The 26,197-nt window shown below is 34.8% G+C and overlaps 1 protein-coding gene across 3 annotated transcripts in view; it reads left to right on the top strand.

Annotated features, from left to right (window-relative positions):
- Window positions 1–26,197, top strand: part of CDH7 (cadherin 7) — a 142,680-nt gene that overhangs the window by 83,416 nt on the left and 33,067 nt on the right. For all 3 annotated transcript variants that reach the window (XM_034943950.3, XM_008952661.5, XM_034943952.3), the window contains exons 7-10: window positions 9,368–9,621; window positions 23,292–23,428; window positions 24,391–24,512; window positions 25,174–25,291. In XM_034943950.3, the coding sequence (XP_034799841.2) occupies window positions 9,368–9,621; window positions 23,292–23,428; window positions 24,391–24,512; window positions 25,174–25,291 (631 nt within the window). The remainder of the gene's footprint in view (window positions 1–9,367; window positions 9,622–23,291; window positions 23,429–24,390; window positions 24,513–25,173; window positions 25,292–26,197) is intronic.

Raw genomic sequence — 26,197 nt, forward strand, 5'->3', positions numbered from 1 at the left:
ATTTCTTGGTGAAACTGAACAATTTAAGTTAGCATGGCAAAGAAAGACTCAGAGAAGGCAAACTGTTTTATTCTTCCAGAATTAAGATATTTTAAGAGGGGTTAAAAATAACTTATCAAAAAGACTAACAAACAAAGTTTTATATTTAGATGAATGGAAGAAATTGCATATGTTATCAATAGAAGAGAGAATTGATGGATCCTGACATCTATGATACATAGTAATGATGGGACATAACAGATAAGGCAAAGATTAGAATAGTCAAGGAACTGGAGCTCTTGCTGAGTTCAAAGAAATTCCCATGTCGAGATCTGACTTCTTCCCGACTGTTTAATTTGGCCATTTCAAGTTTATTTTGGTTCATTTTATCTGGATATGCTGCCATCACCTGACAAAAACTGGTCACCAACTCTCATTCTCTTTCTATCTGTGGTTGTATCAACTACCTTATTTCTTAATAAATCATCCCCAAACCTGGTGCTTTAATTTCCTTAGCTCATGATTTTGTGGGTCAGTAATTTGGCCTGGGCTCAGTAGGATATTTTTATGCTGGTCTTAAGTGGGCTCACACATGCATCAGCTATTGGTCAGCATGGTGGCTCTGCCTCTGTGGAGGTGGCTGTCTGTCTGCCTGGAAAACAAGGGGCCTGGACCTTTGCCTCCCATCATCCCATGGGCTACCTGGGCTGGTTCCAAGAATGGTAAGAACAGAGGTTGTATGGTCTTTTGAGGCTGACAGAATTGACATGTCATCATTTCTGCCACATTGTATTGACCCAAGCAAGACACAGGACAACCTAGATTCAGGTAGTGAAGGGAAAAAAGCATCCCTGAGAAAAAAGAAGCAATAAAGTATTGTGGACACAGGGAAAGTGGGAAAAATATGTTGAGTTCCAGCGCTGCTCCAGAGAGACTAACTAACCTTCAGGTTATACTTCATGAAATGGCCAAGGAAATACTGAATCTCAGTTCTGCCCACTTCCCTCGTCATCCTTTCTCCTCTATTAGCCTATCTCATAAAATCATTTTATTGATCAAGGTCAGTTAAGATTTGCCACTGTTTGATGAAGGGTTCCAGGAAAACATATGCTAAGTTGTCTTCAGGTCATAATGTGGATTCTGCTTCCCAGACAATGTATGAAACCCTCTAGAAGTCATTGGGTACAGCTATAGTGCATGCTGGAAAATGTTGACCTCAGCGTAGTAAGGGAATTGGCCTGAGCTGTAAGGTAAACCAGGTTTTAGATGCTGGGCAGAAATGCAGCCCTTTCCAAGGCTTGTTTTCTACTTTATGCTTATAAAATCAAAACAGACTACCTAAGTTCAGAGTAGGAGGCTGTGGTAGACACAATAATGCCTCCTCCTCAAAAAGATATTCACAGAATATGTGAACGTTTTACCTTATGTGGTAAAGTGAATTTTGGAAACGTGATTAAGTTACGGAGCTTAATGGGAACATTATCCTGGATCACATAATTGGGTGCAGTATAATCACAAGGCTCCTTAAAGAGGAAAGAAGGATGAGTCAGTGTTATAAAAAAGAGATACAGTAACGGAACCCAAGCTTGGAGTGATGCACTTTGAAGATGGAGGAGGAGGCTATGAGCCAAGAATACATGCAGCTTTTGGACACTGGAACAATTCTTCCCCGAAGCCTCCAGAAAGAATGAAGCTCTGCCAACACCTTGATTTTAGACTTCTGACCTCCAAAACTATAAAGCAACAAATTTCTTTTTTAAGCCACTAAGATTTTGGTAATTTGTTACTGTAGCAGTATGAAATTAATTAATGCAGAAGTCAAAATGGAACATTTCTATGGGGGCGAAAGCTGATCCAGACAGGAGAACAGAAGAGAGAAAGGAAGACACTCGTTAACTAAGTATGAATAAGAATCTGGATAGGCAGAGCCTATTTTAAACTGTGCTAAGTTTAAAATAATACGTGATGGCTGTGGTTACTTTGATGATAATATTCCTCAATATTAACTTGTGTTACTAGATGATGAAAATAATATCTCCTGATATTTATATCATTATTGTATTCCTGATCATATCTTTGTATAATTTATGGTTTTAGACTGCAATCATTTCTGCAATTATTCATTGTATTTTGTTTCAACCTACCTTTGGAGCACAGGCACTTTCTATCTACTGGTAATAATCCATTTGCAAGCTGCAAATGTTTGTTCATGTACTGTCCTAATATCTGTGTTCCAGTATAATTAAAATAATAATAATAATGACTGTCATAAAAGTATAAAATGGACCTGGAGACAACCAGTAATCTCTTTTGCTTATTCTAAATTTGCTTACACTTATTTTACTGTTTTTCAGGTAATTTGTTTAGCCTTAGATATTTTTTCTTTGTAAATCAGTAAATCTCTATTTTATTCAAAAATAATCATATCTATTGTAGATTTGTAAGATTAATAAAGTTAGGATCTTTTTATAAGAATCTCAAGTCTAGTACAGTTAGAAAGATAAGAAAGTATCAGTCTCGCTGCAGAGAATACACAGAGCTGGCAAGACATCCAGAGCTCTTCTCCCCCAATAACCCATAGACCTCTATGAATGCATCAACAGTGTGCACCTAGGTAGAACATAGTATTTATTGTTTATATATTATCTTTCTCTCACCTTCTTCTGTAGAAAATATAATTTCTTGCTAAAATTCATGAGTCACAAAAATTTCAAAATAGAGCCCTCATCTACCTACTAAGATCACTTGCTGCTGTGAAAGCAAAAATTGCACAGGACAGTTTAACAGGTAAGGAAGATTTTATTCAAGGCTGTTGCAATAGGAGAGAGAAACCAGACTCAGTCCAAACTCACCTTGGCTAAAGCAAAGGGCTGCAGAGTTTTTATGAGCTACGATGGAGGGTGGGGATCATAGGCCAGTTGTGTTTGATGATTGGCTTTAACCAATAGGAAAGTAAATGTTCTTGTATCATCATGACAGGGGATAGTTTTACAACCTGGAAAAAGGCTCCTGCTGAAGTTAGGCTCTTATCCTTCTACAGAAACTGGGAGGTATTGGTTCTGTCTTCCTTGATGATAAAATTTCATAGAGATGGCTTTGGGACCCTTGAGGAAGACATTCCTTGGTAATAAAAGTGTCAAGAGGATTTTTAAAAGATTTACATATTAAAAGGGCAGAAAAAAGATTTACAATGACGAATTTTCTAAAGAGAGGTCAGGGGCCCAAAATTAGAAAGAAACCTGTTTAAATTTACTCAAGCTAAAAGAAACATAAGGCCTTCTTGGTCATAACCCAGGGAAATAAGAAAATAGAAATGACAGAATGCAGTTGTTCATAATAAAGGGGATGTATTATGCTTTGGAAAGTTCTTGGGGAGTCATTATATTTAAATGTACAGAATTATTCCTGCTTTTAAACCTCATCCAAGGTTGTAGATCAGGTTTAAGGTTCTGGGTAGTATGTTTATTTAGAGATTTAGAGTAATTTTTTTTTTTTTTTTTGAGACGATGTCTTGCTCTGTCGCCCGGGCTGGAGTGCAGTGGTACAATCTCAGCTCACTGCAACCTCTGCCTGCTGCGTTCAAGCAATTCTCCTGCCTCAGCCTCTCCAGTAGCTGGGATTACAGGCACATGCCACCATGGCAGGCTAACTTTTGTATTTTTAGTAGAGATGGGATTTCACCATGTTGACCAGGCTGGTCTTGAACTCCTGACATGATCTGCCCGCCTTGGCCTCCCAAAGTGCTGGAATTACAGGCATAAGCCACCATGCCCGACCTAACATAAAATTATTGTAAGGGAAAAGTTATAAATGAGGGTTATTTTCCCATAGGTATGGTCTCACTTAAGCCCATTTACTTAGGAAAAAAGATTTACATTTATTTGTTCAAGAAGTAGGGAAAAGCTACAGATATTGAAAGCTACAAAATATACTTTCATTTGAAAAACAGCTAGAATCTCCAGAGAAAGAAAGACTCTTAATGAAGACAGTCATAGAACTTTTGAACAAAATCAGAATTAAACGTAAGACATTAAGTATATAGACATGCACATATACACATACACTATCCAGCCCTGATAGTGTCATGCTACCATTAAAGAGAACAGAATGGAGAAATTTAGAAGGATTTAACTTAGATCAATTCCTGAAACATTAACAACATTGTTGGCTAAAGGTGCGAGATATATGAGGAGGTCATTGAACTTAACGAGTATGTATTTGGCTATAAACCAGAAGCAAAGCTATATTAATGAAGAAAAATGAAGTGCAATGATTTTATTAAATGAATTCAGTAATTAACTTGTTTTAATATTGAAAAGGCTACAAATGGCAAGGGAAATTTTGAGACTCCACTATTCATGATAGTCATATTTTTTAATCCAACAATAGAATTTGCCAAAGACAACAACCTAGGTGCCAGAGCAGAACAAAGATGAGAAACATGTACTCTTTACTTTCCATTTGCTTATAATCTAGCAGGAAATAATGCTTCTAATAACAGCATAATAGTAATACAGCAAGTATTTATACAGTGATTATTTTGTGTCAGTCACTGTTCTAGGTGCTATTTATTTCTCAATAATTTACAAAAACCTCATGAGGTTGATGAGGTCAGCAAGGGCTTATACGTGATAACATCATACAGTTGATGGATATATACGACCATGAGTTCATGTAGTATCTGTGCTCTTTAAACATGGGCTTTTTGGACTTTTACTAGAACTCTTTGCTATTTAGTTTTCACATGTATTAATAATATTGTCTTAGTCCGTTTGGGCTACTATAACAGAAATATATACTGGATGTTTAAACAGCCAATATTTATTTCTCACAGCTGTGGAGGCTGAGAAGTCCAAAGTCAAGATTTGGCATCTGACGAGGGCCCTCTTTCTGGTTCCTACACAGCCATATCCTGTGTCCTCTCATGGCAGAAGGGGTGAGGGAGCTCTCTGAGGTCTCATTTATAAGGGCCCACTAATACCACTCATGAGGGATCCACACTCAAAAGCTAATTAAATCCTACAGGTCCCACCTCCTAATGGCATCACCTTGGGGGTTAGGATTTGAACATATGAATTTTTGTGGTGGTTGGGGGGCGGACACAAATATAAAATGCAAAAGAAACACTAATCTTACATTTTTTAAAATGCATGTTAAAGATATGTGTGTACAACTCTTTGTAGTTAGCTCTTAATGTGAAAAAGTTTTATTACATGGGTAAGGGGTTTACGGAAATGCTTATTAAGAAGGTGATAATCTCTAGAAGATTTCTCTGAGAGGAATGATAAAGTTACGTGAGAAAGAAATACAATTTTTGAATCATCTGAGAAAGAAGGAGCAGCAGGTGATATATACTAGAAGAGAAAATGTGTGCTGGATGCTGATCACTGAAGGCCATGAATGTTAGCCTTACCATATTGGGCTCCTTAGATCAGAGATTGGCAAACAACTGCCTGCCTGTTTTAGCCCAGCCCATGAGGTAAAGATGGTTTTATATTTTTAAATGATTGGAAAAACTCAAAACAAGAAAAATGTGTTATGATACATGAAAACCATATAGAATTTAAAATCTGAGTTACCTATCAAAAAATTATCATTTGCAAACAATCATATTTATTCATTTTCATGTGGCAGAGAATGTACGCCCTGCCAAGTCTAATAGTCACTAATATTTATACTTCACAAAAATGTTTGCAGACCCTTGCCTTACACAGAATTCTTTTTATTTAATCCTAATTTAATTATCCTTGATGACAATAAATTTAAAGACTATTTTTGTACTTTGGAAACTAATACACCAAAAAAGCTGCTTCTCTCTTTTAGTGTCTCTAACACAGATGTCACTTGATGTATGAAAAAGTATCTGCTAGTCTGTATGTCCCCTATTTGATTCCAGACTTGAAGTGGTGAAGCCACAGAGTCATTCTGGGAACCCTAGAGATGCTAAAAGAGAAGCAGCTTTTTTTTTTTTTTTTTTTTTTTAACCCTGGTTAAACTTCCAATTATGTAAGTATGCACTTATATGTATATGTTTGGCTGTGTCCCCACCCAAATCTCATCTTGAATTGTAGCTCCCATGATTTCCATGTGTTGAGGGAAGGAACCAGTGGGAGATAATTGAATCATGGAGGTGGTTTCCCCCCATACTGCTCTTGTGGTAGTGAATGTGTCTCATGAGATCTGATGGTTTTATAAGGGGGAGTTTCACTGCACAAGCTCTTCTCTTGTCTGCCACCACGTGAGATGTGCCTTTCACCTTCTGTCATGGTTGTGAGACCTCCCCAGCCACGTGGAACTGTGAGTCCATTAAACCTCTTTCTTTTGTAAATTGCCCAATCTTGGGTATGTCTTTATCAGCAGTGAGAAAACGAACTAATACAATGTACTTCCAAACATCGAGATAATTTATTTAGAAATTACTTTTATTTTTTTCTATTTCCTTATTTGGTATCTTTTCTTAATTGTTATTTTTCAAGTATAATCTTAATAATTAATTCTAATAGTTATGGACTATATTACTTATCTAGAAATCAACAATGAGAAGTCATATAAAAAGTAAATTTTACTGTAAAAATTTATTTTTTTATTCAAATGCTTAACAGTCTTATCACATCTTTGAAAACTAGATCCTGGCATATTTTTGACATACTCTGAAAATAATTTTGTGAAGCAATTCCTTTTGTCTGTAATCTTGATTCATAGACTTTCATATGAATTCTTTTATTGCTTTATTTTCATAATAGCTTTTAGGCAACCAATCATCATGCATAATAGTGTGTTTTTTCATGACTTTTTAGCATCCAGATGTCTATACCTCATGTTGCTCCTTTTAGATACATTTTAAAAAAACAAGTTGCTGTAAAAAGTTGCATTCATTTCTGCAGTACATTTTAAATTAGTCTTTCATAAGGGAGACAAACTTTTACTTGAATACAGAAATACTTGGTATGCCTTTTGCTAATGTGAAAACCTGAATAAATAACTTAAAGGTTGTGGTTTCGCATTGATTTGAAAGGAGCTGACAAATCGGATTTCTAAGTATATTCTTTTACATATAGACACATCATATTTGAAAATAAGGTTTCTCTTATCGTTAGTAATTTTTATAAAGAATATAAGAACAAACTGAGGTTATTATCTAAACTGCGAGTATGTTTTGGTTTCTCAGTAGATGCTTTTAGGTAAATGAGAATGCTTCAAGTGTCCCCAACATAAAGGTTGGAATTTATAGATAGGCCCAAGAAAATTTTAATGAGTAGGTCAGGTTTCTTAAGAGAAGATTTGCTTCAGAATCACTTGACGAGCCTTCTAAAAATATATCTGCCTGTGCCTCGTCCTGCACCTGCTGAATCAGAATCCATTGGAAGGGGCCACACATATTTTAGAAGGGTCTCTGGTGGGTTCTCATTCTCACCTTTTTTTGACCACCATGGACAAGACCGACTCTTAGATAATAAACAAACAAAAAATGTTAGCCTCATAAAAATATTACTGAGTTTGTTAATACAATGTTGTCATGGCAGTATTTTCTATGTGTCCCAAGATTTTTATGTAAAACCTCAGATAAAAATTAAAACTTTTTTGTTCTGCAGCAATTCTAGAAAGTGTTTCTGTGCTCAAGAAAAACAATATACTTGACTGTTATTTCTTCCCTTATCTCTCATTTTAACCAGCAGGATTCTTTGGGTCAGATGTATAGTTCAATTTTCAGCCTCTTGTACACTGAATATCTGTGTTCTAATTTTGTTGTTGTTGTTGTTGTGTTGATTCAAGAAAAGGAGGCTCAAGAATTTATTCAGACTCCCCTATGTATCAAAAGCATTTTAGGTACTGGGAATAATAGTGATGAACGAAATGGTCAGGGCTTCAAATCTAGTGGCTAAGAGAGATGTTAAATAGGCATTTTAGTAAGCACTGTCTGGTCTAGATATTGTAAGCCTATTTTGTGTATTGATTTTTATATATATATATGTATATATTTTCCTTTTGCTTCCTCGGAGATAAGCTGTGGGATCTCTTTAATATTTGTGTGCAAACATATATATACACATATGTAATGTGTATACATATATTTATATATATAGTGTGTATATGTGTGTATATATGTGTTATATTTTATGTAGCAAAGTGAATATGCACTGTACACAGTATGGGATATATTATATCCAGTATAGTATGTGTATATACATCCTATTTTATACTTATATAACTTTTGTTTTATTTATTTTGGTTATTACATCCTTTGTGGGATAAGTCGGAATAAATGCATGCCTGCATACATATACACACGTATGCCCAAACATATAGTGAATGAATCTGAATTACAATTCTTAGTATTACATATTAGCTCACATTTCATAATGCCTTATTTTTATATACTGACAACTAAGTAAAGTATGTATTATATTTTGCTGTATTCCTGTAAAGTTTTTTTTTTTTCACTGTTTTTAATTCTTTTTGTTTTACATCATTAAATGTAAAAAGAATTTGGGGACAGTTTTGCAGTGGTAAGACTGAAATTGAAAGTCATAAAAAGCTGTTACTTTCTGTATCCATTGAAGAAAAAGAAGCATGTTATTGTCACAAACAACGTCTACATGTTGTGTATATGATTTTTATTTTTCAAAGATGGTGTTCTGCTACTGCAACTAGTTTAATTGTCCTTACAACCTTTTTCAGCTCTCATGCGGTTTGAGTTGGTCACTAATTTTTGGGAAAATTGTAGCATGTAAATCCTCTTGGAAAATTAGATACAATGTAAAGATTCTGAGATATAACTGTTAACCTCCTAAAATAGAGATCTAGTATATTTTGATGGAGGGGTAATGAAGGCAGACATGATGGGTGCTTCATGGAGAAGAACTGGCCATGTTTGCAGACTGAACAACCTCAGGATGGCACACTTGCCCCTGCAGCCACACTTTGAGTGCCCTGAAAGCTCAGAATCCTAATGAAGTCCCCCAAATCACTGACCTTTTAAATGAGAATTTCAATAGAAAGTAATGCTTTTCTTAATTTTTAAAGTGCACCCTGGGTAGTACAGTTAAGTTACATGGTTGAAGAATATTACATTGACAGTCCCTGTTGGAAAAAAAATAAATTTGACCAGTTTTTCTTTCAAATAGTATTCCAAAGACTGGCATCTGTCTGTTTGTGCAGCGTATAGCAGCAGAGTGGATGAAGTTGATTCAAAAGCACTAACCATTGTTTGTGAGCCAGGAAAGCAACAAGAAATCTGATTGGCATTGTTATTTATTATTTTTGGATGCCGATGGTGCATTTACATGACAGAGTCCTTCCTATGCTTATTGACATTCATAAATGAAAAGGCTCTGCTTTGCTGACTATTTAACCGGTAATTTAATTTTCCTAACGACTTTCTTTACAGGAGCTGGATTTTGAAGCCAAAACAAGTTACACGCTACGGATAGAAGCTGCAAATAAAGATGCCGACCCTCGCTTTCTAAGCTTGGGTCCGTTCAGCGACACGACAACTGTGAAGATAATTGTGGAAGATGTAGATGAGCCCCCTGTGTTCTCTTCACCCTTGTACCCTATGGAGGTGTCGGAAGCTACCCAGGTTGGGAATATCATTGGCACTGTAGCAGCTCATGACCCAGATTCTTCCAATAGCCCTGTGAGGTAAAAACTCATTGTTTTCCTTTTCTATGGTTTTACAAACAATGCATTCTTGTTCACAACTCTTATTTTACGCTCTGATGTTCCTTTGTTCATAACAAATAAAAACCATATATATATATATATATATATATCGAGTTATAACAGCAGAGGTAAAACAGTATTAGAAACATACATTTTACTAACTCAAAAATATCATCTGATTATCAAGGCCATTATCGTTGAGCCATATTTTTAGGCCTCCATTACTATCCACAAGCCATAGCTGATGTTTCTATTCAACCGATTATCGTGAATCTCTTTTAAAGCAAAACATGTTCAAAAATGAAGCAATGCATGTTTAAGTTGTAGGATACATGCATATGTTAGAAAAATAATTGTATCAACAATTCAAATTAGGGACTAATTTCTAAACAAATCACTTTATTGATATTGGTCTACTTGAACAGTATATATTTGTTCAGTTTAATATTTCCACTTAATTTTTTAAAAAAAACTAGCTACATATAAAGACTATTAAAAATATCTTTTCAGTAGTCTTGTATCTAGGCTAGATATTGTTATAGCCAAATAATATCTTTAAGACTGACACAATGGTGATATGTAAGCATTTCAAAATATGTCAACATTACATTTTGCACTTTTTAGCTATAATTTATAGTATGAGATCTACATGTTTTTGTGTGTATGCGTGTGTTTATGTGTTTGTGTGAGACTTTTTTTTTGAGTTAACATTATAAATAGAATATACTTGAAATAAAATGTCTGTTGTATTATATGTCTTATTTGGGTTTGTAAGTAAAATACTTCACTTTTCAACATAAAGGTTTGATTTTGATTACAAAGAGTATAACATAAAAAATAAAACAACAATGATTGTTTTATGTTCATATATGTTCAATTAGAAACTATCCACAGACTTTTAGATTTAAATAATATTTAACAATGGTAAGTGCTTTTGAACTAACTTTTGAGATAAGTCTGGACGTTGGCTCTAAATTGTCATGAAAATTACTTAATATTTATTGATTTTAAAAAGCCGATAATGTTGTTTCTTTCTAAAGTGATAAAGTGATTATGTACATTTATACACATACACACATATTTTAAAGTAGTATATATACATACATATATGTATATGTGTATATATATGTATATAAATACATACACACATATATATAGAACCTAGTAAAGGATTGGTATAGAAAAATAGTTATTTAAAAAGTGATATCATATGTATTATGTGCTTATCTAGGCAGCAAATTCAGAATGTATTGATGATTATACTGTTTTTAATGTGGTGATAATAGACCATTTCCGAGAGTATAATCTGTGCACAAGAATATTTATGAATCACAAATATAGCAGATAGAATAAGCCTTCCCCTCTTCTCTGTAATTGCCCTGCCTTCATGGTCAAGAAAACTTTCTGACTGCAGTTCAGCCCCACATACCAAGTTACATTAATTGGGGCAAACATGAGTTTGAGTTTTGTTATAGCATTCCATCTCTTAGTGAAACCTTAAATCTCTTGCCCTCATGAACAATCAACCACAGTACAATTACTGGCATAGATTAGCTACTTAGGACAATTTGGTTTCTGCTTGAATCATTTAATTTAATGGAAAGAAAGAGAGACATGCTTTCATAAAGTTGGAGATATGGAGAATGACTGAAAGACATTACTATATATCATAATTTACTACTAAAACGAATGATGGAGCCAGGTGGGGTGACAAATGCCTGTAGTTCTAGCAACTTGGGAGGCTGAAACAGGAGGATCACTTGAGACCAGGAGTTCTAGACTGCAGTGAGCTACAATTGCACTTGTAAATAACCACTGCACTCCAGCCTGGACAACATAGTGAGACCCCTGTCTCTAAAATAAATAAGTGAATAAGTAAAATGAAAGGATTTAAGAATATTTTCATTGATTGCATTGATACTTTTATCCTGTTTAAATTATTCTATTACTCACTCCCTTGTTGTCATTCTGTTGAAGCCTTTCATAGAAAATATTTCACTTTTTATAATATTTTCATTGGAAAAAAGTCAATATTATTATATAATAATTTTAGGAAGAAGAAGGAATAGTTGGCCCAAATGGGAGGTGACTTGAGAAAGAGCAAGTAGTGACTAGAGAGAGATGAAGTGAGCTACACTTCTGTTCTCTGAAGCACAGAGGTCAAAGGCTGAACTTCTGATTTTGGAAGTAAAAATCTCTGTGGTCTTTATCAGTGAAAGAGTACCTACCCAGCACCATATTTTTTACCCCACTTTCATTTCCTTAAAAGTAATGACGGTGACCTGAAAGTTCAGGTTACTATTAGCTTACATCGTTATCTCACAAATAGAGAAATAGATAGACTTTGTCCCCAGTGAATTAAAATTTTATTTTGTATATATGAGTGTTTCTTTTGCATTTGTAGAATTAATTTCTTGAGTCATGTTTAATACTTACATACTTGAAAGTTTTTACACGATTTTCATAAGGTCAGCACAATTATTTATACCTTTTTATTCTGCATTTGTCTCTCACATACTTCTCTTCCTCTATCCATTTATATAATATCCCTTAAGAGGCCAGTCTCCTTATTTTATAACTTGTTGCATATGCATTACTCGCACACATTCTCTGGAAGACTGGTTCCCTTCCCAGCACTGCTGTTTGTGGAATGGCCTCGGAGATGTCACCTTGTCTTCTGTGTTTTTGTATTAGCCAGCAAAAAGGAAAAGTAGCTGATGCTTTATCCCAAGCTTTTCTGATGATTGAATAAGAGCGAGAAAGTAAATAAAGCTTTTAAACTGTGAATCATGACTTGAATATTACCATGTATTATCATTATATATTGCTATTATTATAGGTTATTGTGTTTCCATGCCATTTTAATTCTGAGATTAATGAAGTCAGTAAAAGAGACATAGCATTTTATATGCAACCATATTGACAATCTATATTGCAAGTTGTCTTGTACTCACGCGTATTCCAATAGATATAACATATTGTATGGCTTTTTGATGAATATAAGCATGTATTTGCATTAGGCACTCCAGTAACTATCAAAATGTAAATCCTGTCTCATATGTTTAACATAATAAAACATATGTTAATGGATGAATAAATAGCAGTCTTCTGAGGTACTAGGAAAAGTGAATCTCCACATTGAGATGGGACATGAGGAGTCTTAACAATTGTGATCTTTGTGCTTTACACCTTTAGCAATATTGTAGTTCTTTGAGGAATGGAAAAGCATTATTTGTTTTGTTGTAATTGTTTAAAATTAGACCAGTAGGGTTTGACTTGTAAAACAGTGTGGCCAATGGGATGATTAGTTTTGAATTTGTTGACATTCTGTGTTGTATAATACTGAAATCTAGCATATGTCATTTATGTTTGTAGTATTTTCTGATATATGAGGCAATAAATTAGAATTCTAGAAAAATATACATTTAGTTGCCCCCAGCAAGGTGAAGTTGATATTGTCTTCCTATGGATCCCTGCCTTGCACAGCATTTTAAAGTTTCTACCTGCTTTACTAAAGTACCACCCAAAGGCTATGCATAACTCTTCTCTATGAATCTGCTTTTTCCTTAGAGAAAGACTGGGGCACCTATATGACTATTGGAACCTGGTCATTCTTGACGTTTACAAGTGTAGTCATCATAGATGGAAAGATTAAAAAAACCCAAACCCCAGTAACTGGCCAGAACATAACACGATTGTGAATGTTAGGTCTTTTTTATACTTTACCCAACATCCAGATAGCTTATCTAGACCACCATTTCATATACACTGTACTGTCCTTTTGTGGCAGGGAGTGGTATGTGGAAATAAAACCATACGTAAACTAAAATTGCAGTCAAAGCCAAGGGTAGAAGTTAGTTGACACTTGAGATTACTTAGAGGGAAAAAACAAAATTTTTTTTTAAAGAAAAATGGGTAATTGAGGGCAAGCACGTTTCTGGCTTGTTATTTGATAAGTAGCTGTTTATCATATCATGTAAATTTTGGCCCTAAGTACTCAATATCGGGCTTTATCTATTGAACTTGGAAGGACAGATTGTGGTCTGCTGATTCTGGTCACGTTTCTGAGTGATAGAAACTTCACTTCTGTGTTTCTCATCCAAGATGGTAAAAGCTGTAAGAACAGCCTAGAGTCTAGAGGATTTGACTCATTTCTCATGTCAGCATTGGCAGACTGATCAATGACTGAACAGGCATTCATTAAAAATCTGTGTTATGCAAGCACTGGGGAAAATGCTAATGAGAAAACAAAGATAAATAAAACATTTCCTCTGACCTCAAGGAACTTACAATCTGGATGAAGTAATAAGAGCTCATAAAAGTTAAACAATATGGGGAAAAATATGCCAGCACTGTAATATGGCAAATTGTAAGATAAATAATCAGCACTCCAAGTTCACTGGCTGTGAGATTTCATTTGAAGGAGTGGTAGTGTAAGTAGGGCTTCAAGGGATGGCAAGATTTGGGCAAGCCAAGAAAACATCATGCAAAGTACATTTATGTTTTATTTGGTTATATCCTAAAAGCCTAGTACTAAATTATGAAATCAGCAAGTTCATTTCTGTAGGCATCACAGCAAGCCCAAAGTTCCTATACTAAAAATGGCCAATGAAATAGAACATGATATTATTACAAATAAGATCAGATATGAAGACAGGAAAACAAAAAGTAATAGGCATCATTTTAAGCATTTCTAATAATCTAAATATAGAAATATGTTTATATTTATGTTAAAGGATACTTGGATAATATTTACCCATGGGCTTTTTCAGCATTCCTAGTATTGTATATCCTCACATAAAAAGTGATAATATTATGTTGGAAATTACCTTATGTGATGGATTAGTGTGAACATATTTGGGGTGTTTGAATAATTCAGTGTGTATTTTTTAAGTAGCTTGTATTCACTCATATATGTGCACATATGAAATCTAAATTATTTGTGAATATCTATTTTATTGTAAGAAAATTAGCAAACCAACCAGTAATGTAACATACAGAAAAATAATACTAGCAGTAAAACTGATTAACTTAAAAAGTAGCAGATATTAAATCTCTGAGAAGACTATAAGCTGTACTCTATTTCAAAATGCTGCTCATTTTAGCATAACTACCACTAAAAATGAAAAAAAGAAAGTATATGTTCATGTATGGTGAAAACATAGCGTGTTTTCGTTAGAGTAGTGTACTTACTATCCAGAGATAATTTTTGTAGGTTAAATTTTGCAGGAAATGCCTAATTTATTTTAGCCTTTCCTTTTGTTTTTCTTTTCTTTTCTTGTCTTTTATTTTCTTGTCTTGTCTTGTCTTTTCTTTTCTTTTCTTTTTTCTTGTCTTTTCTTTTCTTTTCTTTTGCCCGGCTGGAGTGCAGTGGTGTGATCTCGGTTCACTGCGATTTCTGCCTCCCAAGTTCAAGCAATTCTTCTGCCCCTGCCTCCCAAGTAGCTGGCATTACAGGCATCCGCCACCACACCTGGCTAATTTTTGTATTGTTAGTAGAGACAGGGTCTCACCATGTTGGCCAGGCTTGCCTCGAACTCCTGACCTCAGGTGATCCATCTGCCTCAGCCTCCCAAAGTGCTGGGATTACAGGTATGAGCCACCACCCCCGGCCCATTTTTTCATGTTTTATTCTATTGCTCTAGAATTACAAAGCTCTGCTGTCAGCAAAGACTTTCTTAGTTACCTTTTTGGAAGACTCCAGGTAAAATAAATTCACTGAAAATTACATTTGTTCTGATTTGTTTCTTACAGTATTTTTCATATCTAAAATACTTATTGAGGGCCCAGCACGGTGGCTCACGTCGGTAATCCCAGCATTTTGGGAGGCCGAGATGGGTGGATCATTTTAGGCCAGGAATTCGAGACCAGCCTGGCCCATGTGGTGAAGCCCTGTCTTTACCAAAAATACAAAAATTAGCCAGGTGTGGTGGTGCATGCCTGTAATCCCAGCTACTCGGGAGGCTGAGGCTGAAGAATCTCTTGAACCCAGGAGGTGGAGGGTGCAGTGAGCTGAGATCACGCCACTGCACTCCAGCCTCAGTGACAGAGTGAGACCCTGCCACACTATATATAATATATATATATAATTAAATACTTATTGAAAAGTCACATTAATAAAGGAATACAAAAATTCAATGTTCTTGGTGTAAATCATAGAGAATTATTCATGGGGTTAAAAAGTTAGGGAGTATTACTTTTTATCATGTACTATCCTCTTAACATTCTTTAATTATAATCAACAGTAATTGGCCACAGTTCATTTTTTAAAAAAGAAGTTTATTGAAATAATTGGGTATAGCTCAAAGAAAGAAAGGAAAAAACTGAATGGCCAATATTCAGAAAAGAGAGGAGTAGGGTTCCTCTGTAAATACACGTAGCGAGGGTAGCAGGCTCTTCAGAACGTGGCAACTGTGATGAATCAGCTGCAACTCTTTTCTTGCAGCTGTCTGTTTAAGATTCACATTCCCTGCAGAGGTTTTATTATTATTATTATTATTTTCATATCTTGATATATGTGGCCGTCTTCTCCAAAACATTCTGGACATCTTGAGTGCCATCAAGATTGCATATGAGATTTGAAAAAGTATAAAACCCTAAAGGAAAGTTGTGTTGACATAATCAGAAGAGGGGTGAGGATACAAGCAAGGTGTCTGCTATCATTAAGCTCAGAAATCAATAGTTCATTTTTATTCTTTTTTTTTTTTTTTTTTGAGACAGGTCCTCAGTCTATCGCCCAGGCTGGAGTGCAATGGCACAATCATGGTTCACTGCAACTTCCGCCTTCTGGGCTCAGGTGATCCTCCCATTTCAGCCTCCCCAGCAACTAGGACTACAGGCAGATACCACCACGCCCAGCTAATTGTTTGTAGAGATGGGGCTTTGCCATGTTGCCTAGGCTGGTCTCTAACTCCTGAACTCAAGCAATCCACCCACCTTGGCCTCCCAAAATGCTGGGATTACAGGCATGAGCCACAGTGCCCGGCCTCAATAATTTATTTTGAAGTTTACTTATCATTAAATTCCTAAGAGGCAAGCACTATTATTCCTATATTAGAAGTAAATATGTCCCCGGCCACACAGTTAGCAAATATGGTTCCAGGAATTTAGTGAGGTCTATATCAAACCTGTACAATCCTTACAGCAATACACACACACACACAAATGTACACACACGTATCGACAAACTTTAGAGTAGATTAAAATTTCTATTCAAATTATTCATCTATTTCAATTGATGAAATTTTCCCATGTTTTTGTATTACATTATCTTTTGCCACTTTGGGAGTACTGATGATATATTTGTGTTAATCTAGCTCACTCACCTGCACTTTCTGTTTGTGAACACTGATATGTAAATTAATAGCTGGTGATAAGAATGCTACCTGTGAATATAAAGAAGAACATTTTAATTGATCTCTTTAGCTCATCAAATAGCTGCAGTGATAATCACCGGTATTCATTAAGGAATTCATTTTGTAACAGATGTTCAGAACACTGAAGACACACAGATGTATGAGATATGGTCTTTTGCAGAAACCCTCTTGTTATGTAGCTGTAGAAGAGATCTTACATGAAAACTCATTTTAAAAAATTCAGTGTTAGATCTGAAAATGAGAATTCATCTTGTAAAACTTTCTCATTGAACAAATGAAGAAACAGAAAAGCACAGATGAAAAGCCCCAATTAGAACAGTAGGTTAGTGACAGGGTAATGGCCAGAAATACTGTCCTTTAATCCTCAGTCTATGGTCCCTGGTGGTGTAGCACAAGGAGCATTTGGTAAGATCCACGGATCACACACCATGCAGGTTTTCTTAAAAAAGCATGACTTCTGATGTAATTGGAAAGGCATGCTGCTTTAATGCTGCTAGTTTGTCTTCAAGGAATAGCAGGACTGAAATAATTGGAAAGGAGGAAAAACAGGAATACAGAATGACCAACATGAGAAAAGGCACAGAATTGGAGATGTGTGTGGTATATTTGTTCACCACTTAATACATCAGTTTGACTGGTTATGAGTTTAGATAGGAAAGCAGAGGGGTGAAAAAAACCAAATAGAAGCTGAATTATAGAGATGTAGGTGGCTGAAACTACAATTAATTTATATGCAACATAGTATGCTGGAAAACTGGCTCAAATAGTCATGATTCTAAATCTTGGATCCAACCCCCAACTGTGAAATTTTAAGTCCAGTATCGAAATAACCTCAATAATAATATATGCTTGCGTTAGTTAGAAATTGTGCTTGGCTAGTAGCAGCAAAGCTTAACACTAATGACATACTAATGAGAAGTCTGGAGCTATGCTTTCAAGGACTGACACCTTGGCAGTATAATGCCATCAAGAGCCTTCACTTCATTTTTTAAGCACTTGTCACCGCTTATTTACAATGTGGCTTCTGGATCTCTTCCATTGTGTTTGTGCCCCAGGTGAGAGAAAGGGGGAGGGCAGAAATCAAATACCAGGTAAATTAACAGCTATCACTCATGCTTTAAGGAGTTTTTCAATTAGGCTATAGGCTAAAAATGTATTTTGTACCTCATTTTTCAAAACTTAGATATAAAGACATCACATCTGCAAGGGAGGCTAGCAAATATAGTTTTTCAGAGGGACATATGGCTGCGTCTAATAAAAGCATGGTTCTCTTAACAAGAAGTAAGAGAAATATAATTATTAGGCATGCAAATGGAAGTTTCTGCCACATATGATCTTACATATTTGTTTGAGAATTAAGGAAAAAAGGTAAACTATATTTTAAATATTATATCCTGCAAAGAGAAAAGTTCAGAAGGTAGGGTAATTTGGGGAAAAGATTGATGAATTTGCTCATAGATATATTGAGATTGAATTAATGATGGTAAAGCCATCTATAAAGCAGTGTTCAAAAATTTCAGGAACTAGTTTTAGGCTGGATATTGAGATACAGAGCTGTCAGCATAATAAGTGGATGGGGCAGAAGCTTAACTGCTGTTGCTGCAAAAATATGGAAGTGATCTCTCTAATTGTCCGCTCCAACATACACTAAAGGAAGCCAAGTATTTTAGGCTGTAATTTGCAGAAGCTAGAGAGATTGTTGTAAGTCCACACACCGCTAATGGCATCAGAAGTTGCACTGTAGTTAGTGGTGGTTCATGACTAGGAAATCACCCATCCTCACACTTCTAGTTCAGCCTCCAATTAACTCAGGCAACTGCATTTCTCAGTCCCTAGGCCAGTCAATCCACAACATCAAATTGTGTTTCCTTTCAGACTTCTTTTAGGGCCTTTCTTCTCTTGGCTCAATCAGCCATCCTACATTACTAAGGCAGAGATACATTACACTTCTCATTCTAAAAAGTATCTGTATTTTCTTTATTTTTCTCACCTAAGGATTTTTTTTCTCAAGTGACTTTATACATTAGCTAATGCTTTATACAACAACTGAAGTTTTTTTGCATGTCCAGAGGGGCTGGTAGAAAATAGGAAACCCCTTTAATTCTAGGTGACCCCAAGTCCTTGCCATTAAGAAATGTAAAAACCACCAGGACTGTTCTGGATGTTCAGTCTAATCCTTGTCTTTGACAAAGCGTCCCATCTCATCTCAAGTCAATACCTTTCTGCAAACATGCCCTGACCTCCTTCATAACAACTTCTTAGTTTCTTCCTCAATATTTATTATTTTCGTTGCAATAAAAAAAGTTTATGTAATGTATTTCCTGAAATAGTATGTCACTTGCAGATGCTCAAGAGTAATTGCCAAATGCATAAATGAATAAATGGAAGACATAAGGAAATGATAACATCATAAATTACCATATATATATATATATGCTCTTTAGTGAGATCTAAGTGGGGATTATAGTTATTAACAAATACACACAATTTAGAAGGGGTCCAGGCGTGGTGTGTGGTTCAAGCCTGTAATCCTAACACTTTGAGAGGCTGAGGCAGGAGAATTGCTTGAGCCCAGGAGTTTGGGACCAGCCCTGGCAGCAATAGCGAGACCGTGTCTCTACAAAAAATACAAAAATTAGCTTGGCACAGTGGCCCATGTGTGTAGACCTTGCTCCTTGGGAGGCTGAGATGGGAGGATCACTTGAGCCTGAGAGGTCGAGGCTGTAGTGAGCCATGGTTGCACCACTGTGCTCCAGCCTGGGCTACAGAGTAGACTTTGTTTAAATAAATAAATAAATATATCTACAAGGGGAAGCTGCAGAGTGTATAATTTAGAAATGGTAAATATTTGAATGATAGAAACTTTTGTTGCCCATGTTTTTTCAAAACAGATAGAGTCCTAGGTTATAACTAGATCCCTAAATTATTTGTAGTTTTCTATGAGGGAAATACTGGTTGGAGACATTTAGCATATTAAATAAATTCTCAACTTTAATTTTTTTTATTCTAACGCTAGGATCTTTGAGACTATTGATAATAGAAGCAAGTGTTTTACTCATTGACTTTAGCCCTGTGGGGAATTACATGAATTCATTTAGACCGATGTCTGTCAAGTTCAAGGCCTTTTTGCTTTTAAGAATCTAGACATTTGTCTATTCATGAATATTCAAACATTATCTCAGTTATTAACTTAGAGATTTGACAAAGAGAGCAATTCAGGTTTTAATATTGGCTTAATTGATGCATGAATGTATGGGTTATAATCTCATTAAGTTATAATCCTCTCATCAAACATTAATATCAGTTTTCCTATTGCCATTAGATATGACTTACATAGAAGTGTATTTTATATATGTATATTGGTTCATACATATACATATGTATGTAGTATATGTGTACACGTATATATATATACACACATATATACACACACACACATAGATACACACATAACCCTGTTCTAAGTAAGCATATTCCACCCTGTATCTCACAGTAAATGCAGCTATGAAACCTGGATAGAGTGGAGCCATCAGGCCTCTGAAAAGTAAATATTAGCAGGTAGTTTAGTGAAGATGAGTATACAGAGTATCTCCAAACCTGTGATGAGTTTACCATTATTTTCTCTCTACTGTCCCCTGTCCTGGAGTAATAATTAGAAAAACATAAGTAGAATAAATCCAAAGCAAGGTGAAGAAATAAAACAATAAAGATAAGAACATAAATCAATGCATTTCAAAACAAATTATACAGAAATCAATAGAATTAAAAGCTTGTTTTTTTGAACAGACCTAAATATTGATAAACGTCTACCAACACTGACAAAGGAAAAAAAAAAAGCAGAAAAAATGATAAATATTAAGAACAAAAGAGGAGATGTTACACACCCCGCAAACATAAAAATCAGAATAAGAAAACACTATAAACAAATCTACTGACATAAGTTTTATAATTTCAATGAAATTTGGCAATTTAGAATAAACGGATCAATTTTTCAAAAAGTATAAACTCTCAAAACTCACTCAATATGAAATAGATAACCTAAATAATCCCATAACTATTAAATTATAATTTTAGTTAAAAACTTTCTGAAAATGGAAATATCCAAGCCCAGATAGTTTCACTGACAAATTTTTACCAAACGCTTAAAGAAGAATTACCAAGTGTACACAGTATTGTTCAGGAAATATGAGAAGAGGGAATGCATCCCAACTTTTTTACAAGTACAGCCTTATTCTTACTACCAAAACCAGGTAGACATAGCAAGTAAAGAAAACTTTGATCAAGACTTTCATGCAAATATTTTCCACAGAACATTTAGATAACTCAATCAAGCAATATATAAAAGAATAATTCACCATGATAAAGTAGGGTTTATCCCAGAAGCATAAGATTGGTTTAATATTCAAAAGTTCATCAATATAATTCATCATATTAAGAAATTAAAGAAGAAAAAACACACTGTCAGATCAATTGAAAAAAAAAATGGGGGAAGCTGGCTCTCCTGCCGTAAGGACACTCAGGCAGTGTTGTGGAGAGGAGTCCATTTGGCAGCACCAACTCACCATCCATGCCATGCACATGCCATCAGTGTGAATAAGACACTTCGAAACTGGATCTTCCAATCCCAGTCAAATCATCAAATGACTGTAGACCCAGCCAACGTTTGACTACAACCTCCTGTGAGATTAAGAGCTAAAACTGCCCTACAAACACACTTTCAAATTCCTGACACAAACAAAATAAGATATATTATTATTATGGTTTGATGTCACTAAATTTGATGTATTACAGTGTAATATCCATATACACAGGAGTAATAATAATGAGGGCTCATAGTACATAAATTGGTAAGAGATGTGAGGAAATAAAGGCAAATTGATTTTAAGAAAATGTTGCTAGCATCAATAAACTGTAGGTCCCTATTAGGATGAAGAATTGCTGGAGTGGGAGGTGGTGGATAGAGAGTAACATGCTTGAAGTAGAGTTTCCCACAGTAATGCATGTATTAGAGCTGACAAGTCAAGGGTATATTCATAAGAATACATGATGCCTGGAGTAAAGGAGCAAATCAAGAAGATGAAGAACATGAAAGGCCTTTATGTTTAATGGGTCATGAGGGTAGCTGAAGCAGTTGCTAATCATCATGCCTAAAGTGGGTGTGTGTTTTTTTCCTGTTTGTTCTTTCGTTCATTTGTTCCTTTAATTGTTTGTTTTTAAATGAGAGCCATCTCACCCAACCAGAAAGACTGCGAGGAGAACCTGAAGGTTATCATCATGAGGGGAGGGTAAATTTTGTGTATAAAACAAATAATAGCATGGACTAAAAATACAAGTGGAGCAGTAATTTTTCACTGCTGAAAAAATGTTTGGATTACAGATATTTCAAGAAAAGCCTTTTACATGCAAAAATAGCCATGCAATCTCAGGGGTTCCACTTTGAAACATGTCTTTAGAATCCTGGTCAAGACCACTGATTAAGATTTAAAAAAAAAAAGAAAGAGGGTTAATAACAGGTTGGTGCTGTCAGAACAAAAGATGTTACTAAGTATATGCAAATGGGCAAGATGTTTACATGTTTCATTTTAGAAGGGTCCATAATCGTGACCAGGGTTACCAAATATATTGTAAATGGTTTACAGGAGTCATAATAATAATAATGAATTTAGCCAGTGATGGTGGCTCACGCCTATAATCCCAGCATATTAGGAGTCTGAGATGGAACGGTCACTTGAGCCCAGGAATTCAAGACCAGCATGAGGAATATAGCAAGACCCTGCATCTATAATAATAATAATAATAATAATAATAGTAATAATAATAATATAGCCAAATATGGTGGTGCATGCCTCTAGTCCTAGCTACTCAGGAGGCTGAGGTGTGAGAATCCCTTAAGCCCAGGAGTTTGAGGTTACAGTGATCCACTCCACCCCAGCCTGGGTGACAGCAAGACCCTGTATCAAAAATAAATAAATAATAATAGTAATAAGAATGAACTTGAAGTTCTAATGACATATTCAAAGCCATTGTGAAGATTACTGTGGTGTTCATTTAGTACTGTCTGACAGAAAAGCAAACATATTAGTGAGACACAGGTTATAAACCATCTAATATGTGGGGAGAGTTTTAAACCAGGCATGCATTTATGTGATTAATATGACAGATCAGAGAGTCAGTAGGATTTAGTAATGAGCTACACAAATAATGAAATAGTTTCAGCAAATTATAATCAAACGTACATGTTGAAGGCTTTTCTTTTCTTCAATGTTCAATTAGGTACTCAATTGACAGAAACACAGACTTGGAGAGATACTTCAATATTGATGCCAACAGTGGGGTCATCACAACTGCCAAGTCTTTGGATCGAGAGACAAATGCTATTCACAATATCACAGTCCTTGCAATGGAGAGCCGTAAGTTGTGAGGCTTAAAACTAAATTAAGATGGAGGACAGTGAGTGGAGAATCGATTGTCATGAGGTTGTAAATTCAAGTTAATTAAAGTAGTTCCTTCTTTGAATTGTACAAAAACTTGAGAATACCAAATTTCTAAGCTGTGAAATATACTTATCTTCACTGTCTTTATATGATAATATTTACAAAATTTATGAAAACCAAGGAGTAAAAAACAATGGGCCTATATTACTTTCACAGGATTTCTTGTTTTCTGATCATAATTCATATATTGTGTTTATGCTGTTATGGAGTTAGTGAAATAACTTACAATAATTAGTAAATTGATCTATAACAAAGACATCTGGATTTGAATATTCTGATACTGAACTAAGTTTAGTCCCTCATAAAAGATAAAATAATAAATAAAATAAAATAAAAACTATTGAAAAATGAATGCATATTTGCATGCATATATGTATATGATATATTGTGTATTTTAATGTGTATGCATTTATAATACACGTGTTGATAATACAAATGTATAGTCATGCAAATATGAGCTCTAACATCAAAGAACATTGAAATTCATGGTTTACCATTTATTCTTCTTTCAACAATTTTCTCTTCAGGGACTAAAATCTACAAGTACACATGTAGACCATAAATATACATTTATATATATGCATGTATATCCAAATACACACACATATAATCATGTATATGTATATATTTGGGTATACATAAGTATGTATACATACACATATACGTATATACATATATGTATGTGTATATATATATACACACATACAAATACATATGAATGTGTGTGTGTATTTGGATCATATTTTCATATTTTCTATAGTTCCTTTTAAGTAATACAGCATTATGATTCTAGATTTCATTCTCAGCTTCGTCATTTTATTAGAATTGTGCTTTAGAGGGGCAAAGAGTAAATGATAAGACACTGTCTTATTTATTAGAGAATCCATCTCAAGTAGGAAGAGGCTATGTGGCCATCACTATACTTGACATCAATGATAACGCCCCTGAATTTGCCATGGACTATGAGACCACCGTCTGTGAAAATGCCCAGCCGGGGCAGGTAAGAGTCTTCAGAACACTTTGCTTCTAATTTGTGGTTTCTTAAAAAATATCCAGCAGCAGTTGCCTTTGAAATTCTTCCAGCTTTAAGATAAAATATAATCAGCTTGTTTCAGCAAAACTAACACTTTGATGTGTAGCATGAACTAATATTAAAGGAACCTTCAAATTCCAGTTTAATTGGGGTGATGAAAATTCCTCAGGAAGGAAAGGTAAACATTGTAAAAGCTCTGTTAAATGGCTAAGAACTTAGACTCCTTTCGGAGAAAGACAGCATAGTACGCTGATTGGGCTGTTTCCTACCTTACCCAACCTGGTTTAAGTGTCTTACAATTCTAAGAATTAAGTGCAGTTCAATCTCAGTTTGGTTTGTTCATCTATTGTTCAGTGTCTTGTGATGTTTCCTGGGATGTCTAATCAATTGGAACAGCTTATTTCTGAAGTTCACAAAAGTGAATTCAAACATGAACTAAGAAAAGGACATGATTTGTTTTTCAGAGCCCTTTTTTAGATTGGGTTCATAATAATACATCGGATCCTTTCTCCCTAGCTCATTCAGGGAGATGGTATTTATTATAAAGTGTAAAATTGCTTTGTCCTGCCACAGAAGACTAAGCATAGCACACCAATGTGCTTTCATCTTTTACTTTCTCTTTTCCTAGGTTATCCAGAAAATCAGTGCTGTGGATAAAGATGAGCCATCCAATGGACACCAGTTTTACTTCAGCTTAACAACGGATGCAACAAATAACCACAACTTTTCACTGAAAGATAACAAAGGTAATGTATTAATATTGTTACCGATAGAGGCAGCAGGTACAGATACTCTAAGCAAGTATTTTTCTCCCCAGGAATGCTGATTATGGATTTTTTTTAAAGCAAGGACAATAATTAAAGGGCAATGAGCACCTCAAGTAATTTTTATCTATGGATTTACTGTCATGAAGGAAAAGCTGCTATTTAAATTATCTTAGGCCTAAAGCCAAATAGGAGGGAAAGTTAGATTTTCCTCATTCTTTTCTTATAAGCACTCGTTTTCTTATTTGTATACCAAGTTCATTATCCAAATAATCTAATAAGTTGATGGTCAACTAAATACCCTAATAAGTACTATGCTCATAGATGCAACTTGAGACATAAGAAAAAGAACTGGACATTACACATTTTAATCTAAATCAACTTTGACTTAATGTTTTCGATAATACCCCTTACTCTTTTATTTTTACATAAATGCAAATGTAATTCATGCAAATAATAATAAAATAATGACATATTTATGATGCTAAGAAATATAATGTTAAAAATAACAAAACTCCCTCTCGTGTCAAATTGTATTTCTCTGCTTCAAAGGTAAACACTCTTAGCAGTTTCCTAAATATCATTATAGTAAAAAAAACTTACAAATACCTACAAGTAGATTTTAGTTTTGCTTAATAATATATATTGACAGTTATAAGAACTTAAAGCACGAGAACCTGCTATCATTGTCTAATTTTGAATTATATATTCCAATGAGTTTTTATTCAAGATATTTATTTTAGTGGAAGGAGAGCATTTGAAACTGATGTAGAGGGTGAATAGTACCCCCCAACAACATGGAAAATATCTATTTTTAAAAATTTATGTTGTTTATGTAAATCTGGTTTTAGGAAAAAAGTACAGAATTGGATTTGCTAGTCATTACTG

This window comes from Pan paniscus, chromosome 17, assembly GCF_029289425.2.
Source record: "Pan paniscus chromosome 17, NHGRI_mPanPan1-v2.0_pri, whole genome shotgun sequence".
Taxonomy (NCBI): domain Eukaryota; kingdom Metazoa; phylum Chordata; class Mammalia; order Primates; family Hominidae; genus Pan; species Pan paniscus.